At 34.2% G+C, this 10,028-nt stretch overlaps 1 protein-coding gene across 1 annotated transcript; it reads left to right on the top strand.

Moving 5' to 3' along the window:
• The first annotated feature begins 337 nt into the window (after positions 1–337).
• Positions 338–7,295, top strand: LOC132372395 (early activation antigen CD69-like). Its single transcript, XM_059934461.1, has 5 exons — positions 338–475; positions 4,205–4,327; positions 5,423–5,622; positions 5,982–6,085; positions 7,121–7,295. Exons 1-5 carry the CDS (start codon positions 412–414, stop codon positions 7,230–7,232), a joined length of 603 nt encoding a protein of 200 aa, XP_059790444.1. The 5' UTR covers positions 338–411; the 3' UTR covers positions 7,233–7,295.
• Positions 7,296–10,028: the final 2,733 nt, after the last annotated feature.

The following is a 10,028-nucleotide window of genomic DNA, read 5'->3' as shown; positions in this document are numbered from 1 at the left end:
ATCTCAAAGATAGGAATCTCTAACTTTTAATTCTTTGCTTAGATATTCTGTTTCCTAAATTATTTGTTTTCTACAAATTTAAGAAAGGATAGCTCAGATTCTGGGAAAGTCTCGCTTGTCTCTTCAGGCTGCACCTACAGTTGTGAGAAAGCACATTTCAGACAGCAGGGAAAACCCGTAGCTCACCACAACACCACATTGTAAACTGTTTGGGCCACTAGACCATGAATTAAAGAGGACAGGAGTAGCTGAACGATCCGGAGGTGAGAGGAAGCGGGTGGAGACAACGTAACTGAATATAAAGGCTGAGATATCTCAGAGACTCAGAGACTGAACAAGAGCTCCAGCAAAGACTTGCACTACAGACTGGCTTGACCTGGGATTAACCAAGGGATCGTGACGAGGATAAAGATGAATTCTGAAGATTGTTCTGCAACAGAGACCAGCTCCTTGCATCTGAAAAGAAGACAACAAAGTAAGTCAGGTCTTACTCCTTATATACTGGTAGCATCTATCAATATATCTATATTTATTTCTATCTACCTACCTATCTATCTATGGTATATAATGGTAGTTAGGGGGAAAATGAAGCTTGTCTTTTGAAGAACTTGGTTACATTCTATTTCAGTTGGGATAAAGGAGAAAATGGGGAAGAAGTAAATATTTCTTTTTCTATGAGAAGACAAAATAGAAACTTGAGAGGAAATCACAAGGGTGAATTTCAGAAGCTCTCTAAAGGTTTGTTTCTTTGTTTTAGTTTATATCATCTCAATTTTTCAGATTTAATTAGAAATCTCACTGCCCTAGCCCAGTGAACTGTCCATCATTTTCCCATATCCATCCTCTAGGAAACACTGCCTCTCTTTATGGAAAACTCTGTTTTCCACATAAACAATTACATTCTTGATTGCCTTTACCTTGTACCATTTTGTGCTTTCTGTGTGTGCCTTATCTTGTGTTCTCAAGACAGCATCTTCCAGTTGCTGGGAACAAAGGTTTCTAATTTTTGAGAGAATATCCATATAAACATCTGAACATTTACAGTGTCCAATGGTAATTTATTAGGAGAAAGTCATGAAAGAATTCTTGAAAATGAAATCATCTATATTCTTTATGGGACTCTTTTCCTCCATTTCGCTCTTCTATTTCACCCTTCTAATCGTGGGCTTCAAATTCTACATGAATCAGATATTTTTCTTCCTTTCTTTTATTTTTCATCAAAATATGATCATCTTTGCTATGTACTTTTTCTTCTTTTCTATTTGTCTATTCTGTCCTCAGACCTTTCTATTTTCTATTACCAGGATTTTCCCATTGTTTTACAAAAATTTGTTTTGGTGAGGTTTTCTTGATTTGTTTCATTTATCTCTCTCTTCCTCTCTAATTAATGAGGTGCCCAAAACACTAGCATGTAGGAACTAGAGTTTACTTGTAAGCAAATCTAACCAGTACCAAAGAATGTGTTATGAACAGCAGAGCTAAAAACATCTAGAGGAAGGGATTGTTTTCTGAGTATGGGTCTACTAGAGTGGTTTGCTTTAGAAAAGCATTCATTACCTCTGATAAACCCATCTTTCACTTAAGGACACAAAATCAAGTGTGGATAGCAAGTACAAGCCACACAAATTTTTTGGTAACCAGATAGCCATAACTTGATGGCTCAGCTGAGCTGCCCAAAAGAAAAAATATATTTAAGAATAAAACCACTCAATAAACAGCATAGTTGAAAGAAGAAGGAACTATTGTAGTAATTCTTAACTATTCCTGAGATCATTCCAATTTTCTGTTGAATAGTTAATTTATGAATGTTTAGACTACGCTGCTATTTGTACTTGCTTTGTTAGTATAAACAATCATTGAGCACCACCCTTGGTGATTCAATATGTACTAGTGGATTTCTTTTCAATTTCTCCATTAATGGGCAGGGCTTGTAATCAGAGCGGAAGTATGCTTTTAAGGGAGTGTTTTGTTACCTAGGTGATAAGTCAAACTGTGAGTAACAATAGCCCTCACTAATGGATATAAAGTACAGTCTGAGAATCATCTCCATAGCTTACCCACTGGATAAGCCAATAGAGTGAGTCCACTGGATGAGCCAATGGGCTCTGGCATGCATGAGTTATTTGGATGTGTTGGTACTTGCTGAGGAGCCAGAGCTGTCCCTGCATTGAGTTTGAACCCCATGATTGAGTCTCACATGGTAAGAAGTGAAACTACACAGAGAGTTCTGAACTTGCTACCCTAGCTACAAAAGGCTACTTCCGGTGACAGTTGCATGCTGGTGAAAAAAGGAAGGTTTGCTTTAAGAAGCTGAGAGAAATAGAACCAGATAGGAGTGAAGTAAAGTCTTCTCTTGCAAAACCTGAATGCAGATCTATGCTGGGAAAAACAATCCTCAGAAGAAGCAACAGTTGATGCTGACATCCATTACATAGCAAAATTACTGTGAAAGAAAGCAGCATCTCTTTGCCTAGTTTAACATTAAAGAAATGCTTTAAGGAAAGAAAATACGTGAATTTCAAGGTGTGTCTGTATAGACATCCTTTTAATTATGAAAGCCACCCATACTGAAAAATAGGATATTTTTGCATATTGAGACTATTTTTCATGGTAAGTTTTAATATCATTCAAGTAGTTATTTTACATTTCAGTTTTTGAGAGCATAATAGGAATCTGTATATTTCTTGTGAGGCCGAATTTTTAAAATTCCTGATAGCTCATCCTAGCAAAAATCAAATTCAAACTCTGAGTCACAAAATTCCCCTCTCTCCTTTCTCAATTATTTATTTCTAATCTAGAACAGATATCCTTCTAGCTTTGTTGTTGGTGGTGGAGGGTTTTTTTTGGTAACTAAGAATCATCATTCACATCATATTCATATTCTAAATCCTTCCACAAAAATATTTCTCATTGATGAAATGAAACTTTTACTTGGTTTTAGCATTATACAAAGGATAAATGAAAAAACTGATTTCCACCCAATATTTAGTCTACAGTACTGTTAAATTTCCTCTATTATTTTAACTTCTCTTGGAAAATTCAAGCAAACATCTTATTTTTCACTCACCTATTATTTTTAAATGAGGTAAAATTGACATACAGTGTATGCACAGATCATACATATACAGTTTAATGAGATATACCTACAACTCCAATCAACATTTGACATTTTCCATCACCCCAGAAAGTTTCCCTGTGTTCCTTTCCAGTCAAATTAATTTTCCAACACATAAAAGCAATCACTTTTCTCATTTCTATCATCAAGTTTAGTTCAGCTATTCCTGAATGTCATATAAATGAATATATACAGTATATAATTGTGGCTGGATTTTTTGCGCTCAACATTTTTTTTGCAATTCATCCATTTTGTTGCATGCATCAGTTGTTCCATTTTTTAAATTTCTGAGTAGAATTTCTTGTATGGGTATACCATAATTTGTTTATCCATTTTCCTGTTGATGGATACTTGGTTTATTCCTAGGATTTGGCTGTTAAGAATATAGTTGCTCTGAACATTCTTATATAAAACATTTTGAAGATGTATTTTCATTTTTCTTGAGAAAATAATAGGAGTAGAATTTCTGGATCATAGGATAAGTGTATATTTAATTATGTAAGAAATAGTTTTCCAAAGTATTTTTTTCCATTCTATTCTCCCATTCAGTAATATATGGAAATTTCAATGCTTCACATCTACCAAATTCACAAAAATGTACCATCCATCCTTTTTTTAAATTTTTAGTCATTCCAGTTGTATATATTTTTATATCAATTCAACATTTTTTATTATATCACCCACATTTATACCATCTCCCTTAAACAGTAACTACAGAGAAGTTAAGGGATTGTACATAGGATGTTCTTTTTATATGTCCTCTAGGGTAATCAGGTATTTACTAAATGTTCTTATTGTGATTAAAACAATACAATTATGATATATTTAGAATTTTCATAGCTACTGAGTACATATTTGGGGGGAGATATTTTATGATATCATTATTGTGACTGGATTGTTTTCTTTCTAGCCAAAAATAAACTATCCAAATTCACTCAACACTTGAAGGAAATTAACTTATAAATTTCATATAAGAAGATGGGGAGACATATAGCTATTTTTTTATTTTAAATGCCTCAAGAGAAAATCAAATGTCTCTTTCTTACTTCTATAGCCTTCTTGAATTCATCATCTACTTTCTCTCTTCAGATAATGCCACCAGGCCTCATTTTGCAGCATATCATGAAGGGTCCATTCAAGTTCCCATCCCATGTGCTGTAGTGAACGTGGTCTTCATCACCACTCTAATCATAGCTCTCGTTGCTTTATCAGGTGGGTCTGCACTTTATGAATTCATCAAAAGTTCTGATTAATTTAGGACAATCTCATTTTTCATACATGGCCAATTTCCTAGGAAATGCTAAATATGATTCCACATTCCTTGAATAATTGATGCAATACTTTTTTTTAGTTTTCTAGTGCTTTAGAAATATTAAAAGTGCTTATGATTTATACAATACTGTGGGAGAAAATTACATGTGAGCAGATGTTTAAATCTGGAATAAAAGGGGCCAATTTAGAGTCTAAATATATAGACGTTTAACTGGAAAAATGTGGGCTGCACATTCATTGTTGATGAAAAAAAATAATATCTAAGCCATAGATTAATCAGGAATTGGTCAGTCTCTTATCTCAAAAGCCACAGAATATATATATAGATATAGAATATATCTAGAAGCTCCCAGAGAGTCAGTTGTGTTATGGTATTCGAAACATACAGCTATACCAAGATACATTTGTGTTTTATACAAACATGAAATTTTACAGTTTTATGATACATCCCCAGCCATAAATTTTCCTGTATTCTGAATTGCTCCTCTACAAAGTATTCTCTCCTCTACCTTCCAATATAGGTCTGTATATACTACATCTTCAAATTCTTCCCCATCTGCATTCAGATGCAAAACCTTACTTGGAATTTTAATGTATTTTAGCCTTTCTAGTCCAAAGACTATTTTCAAGATTTTTAAATTTACCCTCCACTTTCTGACCAAAGTGACTCCCTCTTATTTCTTATACCGAGTACAATGATGATTAGGCACAATGAGAGATCAGATAAAGTGAGAAACTGCCTTCTTCTTACTCTTTCCAGAATTCACCTTCCTTTTTTATAATTTTAAATGGAGTATAATCTATAAAAATTTTGAATCACCATGTTGTACACCTGAAACTAATATAACATCGTACGTCAACTATACTTCAATAAAATTTTTTTTTAAAAAGAATTCTTTAAAAAAAAAAAGAATTCACCTTCTTTCCTCTCTTCAATTATCACCTAGCACGGCACAGCATCCCCTGAACTAGTTTTGCACACTGTGGGTATTTGGTTTCTTGTGCTACTAAAACAAACCCTTTTCCTGTTCACAGTGGGCCAGTACAACTGTCCAGGCCAATATATGTCCTCGGTGTCACCAAACACCCATGTTTCTTCATGCTCAGATGATTGGATAGTATACCAGGGGAAATGCTACCTTATTTCCAAGAAAACAAGGAACTGGACCTTGGCCCAAAACTTTTGCTCCAAACATGGTGCCACTCTTGCTGTCATTGATTCTGAAGAGGACATGGTAAGATAGTATTCAAAAACAATTCCATAAGATATTGCTATTCTATTTTATATAGCTAATCTGTGGTTTCCTTTTGTTTCCTTCTAAGGGAAGACATTGTATCTGTCTCCCACCCAGGAAAATTTAGTCACAGAAAGCCACATGATCAGTCTGAGGTCAAAATGAGAGTTCAATTTAGTCTTTAAATGTGATTTGTTTAGCCTCAAAGGCCAGAAATCCACATGAGCTGAACCTATGTAGAACTAGTAAATAATCAGCTTAGCTATCATGCCTACGAGTTGCAGATTTGAGAAACAAGATTTATTCATACTTATCAGGAGGGGTGGTTTAACATACAGTTCCTTTGTGCTTTCTTCAAGATCTTTTTAAAACAACATGTGGGTAGAACTGAACACTGGATTGGGCTGAAAAATGAAGCCGACCAGATGTGGAAATGGTCAAATGGCAAAAAATTTAATAACTGGTGAGTTTCAAGATATCTCTTTATCCTCCCCAGGATGGCAGTTCAAGGGAACCACTTTCCTTTTTTCCTTTAGAAGTACTGTTCTATATGAAGGTTGAGCTCTTTATAAGCAGAACTTTAACAATCTCTTTTGTATGCTATACTCTACAGACTTCTTTAAAGAAGGGCTTTAATATTATCATTTTTTTCTTTTTATCTGCTTGGAATTCATACGATAAATGCTTCTAGTAATTTGATCTCAGCAAATTCGAGTGGAATAAGACTCAGAAATATTCCAGGTATAAATATAATGATGGGAAAATAATCCAACATTTCCAATCTCATATTTATATTTTATTGACAAGCTAGTAATTCCCTTTTTGCTTTCCCAGTTCTCATCTCCACAGGGATAAAGAACAATATTTTCAATACCTAATTAGAGGCTTCTATGGATCTGAGAGAAAACCTGCCCCAGAATTAAAGATGCTGACTTTATTTCCATTAACTGTACATTTTAAAGTTTGAAGGACATTGTATAAGTTTAGTGTTAATCTTTGTCATCTGAAAACTCAGACTTGAAAGAATTTCTAGCTCCCTAAATAGTTTTATGAAAATTAAAGATACAGAAAATTAGTTTAAATCTCTAGAAAAGGAATCCTTGGTATGTATCACACCCACAAATGGGCACCAGTGACTGTTACCCTCTAAAACTGTATGTGCTAGTATACATGATTGTTGAATGTTTATACTTTCTGGGAATGGTTTGTGAACTCAGAAATGAACGAGTCACTCCTGTGGTGATACAGCAACCAAACAAGTGGAGCCCTCTACTCTTAATTTTGGATCTTCTCTCCACATACTATTCTTTTGGATCTTTGTCTACTGTCTCTGCAGATTACTCTGTGATCATTTGACTGGCACACTTGCCTCGTGCATTCCTACTAAGAAAAAACAAAAAAGCAGAAACCACCACCTCCACCACCACAAAGTTGATTCTCCTGTAACTGAAAGGAAATGATAAACTGAAAATAATTCTGGTTTCTTTATTGTTGACAGGTTCAACCTTACAGGATCTGAGAACTATTGTGCATTTCTGAACAGCACAGAGGTCAGCAGCACAGAATGTGAAAAGAATTTACACTGGATATGTAGCAAACCCTCCAAATAAAGAGGAATCATATTTGCTGATATACTATTCTATCATGGAACTCAAGGAAATGTGTGTTGATGAAATGGCGCTCTATGGTTAGAAGTTTCCCATAAAGACTTTGTGAAAAAAACTTTTTACTATTTTGGAAACTTTCTTCCAAACAAGACTGTGGAAAAAAGGGAGAAAATTTCCAGGAATATCTGCACCGTGGAATACTTCCAAGAGCTGAAAATGTTACAGGTTGACTGATAATTTTGTCCAAGCATGAGAAAAATGACTTCAAAGCTTTTGAATGCACTTTATAATTTTTTAATTCAGAAATAATAAGGTAACTAAGTTTAGAGTTATTATTTATTGTTGAATGACTGTGAACGATGTGTGCCCTTCACGCATTTGCACTGTATGAAGGAATTAGATAGTAGTATTAAAAACTGAATGTAAACAAAGGAAATTTTAACTGGCAACAGAGATATTTAGTCTAAATGCATTTTTTTTGAACTCAGAGGACATATATAAATGGGCAAATGCTTATGAAATGAAGCTTTGTAATGTTTCTCTCTTTTTAAAGAAGTTTGTCAAGTTACTTTGTCATTTGCCCCCCAAAGAATGGGGTGATCGTATTTTTTTTTTCACTTCTTCAGCATAGACTTGTCTTTTTCAATGGTACATAATTTATTGCCTTATACACAGTGTTTTACAGAGATAAGGACAAAAACAAAGAATATGAGGAATATTTGTAAAACAGATAAAAGTGTTGGAAAATGTGCAATATGTGACGTGGCAAATCTCTATCAGGAAAAAGTCTGTATTGTTCAAATCTGGAATAATACTAGTCTTATCTGATTATAACCTTGTGCCTTTCCTGATCTATTCTCCTTTCCTGATCTATTCTATCATGTGCAATACTTCATGTGAAGTATTTTCTAAGTGCAATATGTGTGTTTGTTTGTCTTTTGTATCCAGTGCAATTATAACCTGCTTTTATGTATGTTAAAATAAAAGTAGAATAAACAAAATGGTTTCTAAAAAGTGGTCATTCCTTCAAAATATATTAAAACATATCTCATGCTAGAAAGGAAGAAACAGAATACTGTAACATTTTTTCAAAGACATTTCTATTGTAAAACCTTAGATTTATAACATGGTTTGTAATTTTTAAGTTGTTTCCATGTGTGTTTTCAAAGGGCTGTATCTACTTTTCTGTAAACAGCCAAAGGTCAGTAAATATTCTAATTGACTTTAGAGGAATTTATGTCATTTAAAAATATTTGACTCTATCACTTTCTTTCTTTTATTGTTTATCACCCTGAAGAGGCACAGAGAAATTTGGAGACGTCTAAAGTCACTTTGAAAGGATTTATTTATAAGCTCGTCCTCTCTCCAAAAGAGAGGATAATTCATCCTCATAACTGATGTTCTGAAAGCATCTTGTTCATTTCTTTTTTTTTTTTTTTAAAACATCTTTATTGAAGTATAATTGCCTTACAATGGTGTGTTAGCTTCTGCTTTATACCAAAGTGAATCAGTTATACATATACAATATGTTCCCATTTCTCTTCCCTCTTGCATCTCCCTCCCTCCCACCCTCCCCATCCCACCCCTCTAGGTGGTCACAAAGCACCGAGCTGATCTCCCTGTGCTATGCGGCTGCTTCCCACTAGTTATCTATTTTACATTTGGTAGTGTATATATGTCCATGACACTCTCTTACCCTGTCACATCTCACCCCACCCCCTCCCCATATCCTCCAGTCCATCTTGTTCATTTCTGAAATGCTATATTTGTAGCTATTTACATAAAATAATTCATTCAATAGAAATAAGGCACTACATAATCTTCATGAGATATTTCAATCAGGAAAAATAATACTACCTTCAAAATTGTTTTATGAATGTATTTCACAATATTCTCCTTCTCTGAAAGTTGGAAATGTATGCTATATGTAGTATCTTTAAACTGTTGTCACTAGTATGGCATATTGAAAAGAAATCTGGATTCCAGACACTGCTTAGCGATAAATAATATAGAGTTTCTTAATCTCAGTGTCCTTCAGTTCCTACAGGCTCCAAACTCTGATATCCTATCATTAATAACAACAATCTACTCCTGGGTCATGTTAGAAAGCAATGTCTTGGATCCATGCACTATGAAATGTGTACGGGAAAGTGTAGATGTTGAGAGCTGGAGTGAAAGAGAAATACTGTCCAAGTTTCATTTCTGCCTCTCTCTAGTTGACCAGCTGTTTTAGTTAGAATTAGGTAGAAATTTCATTAAAATTAGCTAGAAATTAAGCTAGTTAATACATGAAAATAGACTTAGAAGAGCATGTGGCTCACAGTGAACCCCAAAGATGTATTAAATTTTAGTGGTGATCATTATAAATGGGAACGCCATGCCCTCAAAGTAAGTATTAGCAAAAAGCAGCATTTCTACATGATGTGTCTATTTCTACGTAGCATTTTTTGAGGGGTTTTTTTTTTTTTTTAATTATTCAGTGAGTGATTATTAAGCAACACTGTGGTGGACAGTAAAGTTAAAACACTAAGCAAATTTGGCATGAAAACTAGTCTTGGGGAATTTATGGTCTATTTGTAAAACAAACAGTAAAGTAAAGGGTTATATTATGGTGGTGATGGAGCCTTATAGCAGAGAATATGCAGGATGCTGTGGAAATATATCACAGATATCCTACTTTATTTGGTCCTGTATTCAAACTTTTAACTATCGCTTTTCTGTGTTTTATTTGGTTTTTCCAACATAATTTCAATTTCTTCCTCTGGAAAGGGGAATAATAGTTTACCTGCTTATCTCAGA

Source organism: Balaenoptera ricei, chromosome 10, assembly GCF_028023285.1.
Source record: "Balaenoptera ricei isolate mBalRic1 chromosome 10, mBalRic1.hap2, whole genome shotgun sequence".
NCBI classification, from domain to species: Eukaryota; Metazoa; Chordata; class Mammalia; order Artiodactyla; family Balaenopteridae; genus Balaenoptera; species Balaenoptera ricei.
Note: the sequence above shows the minus strand (reverse complement) of the source record. Positions and strands in the feature narration are given on the sequence as shown.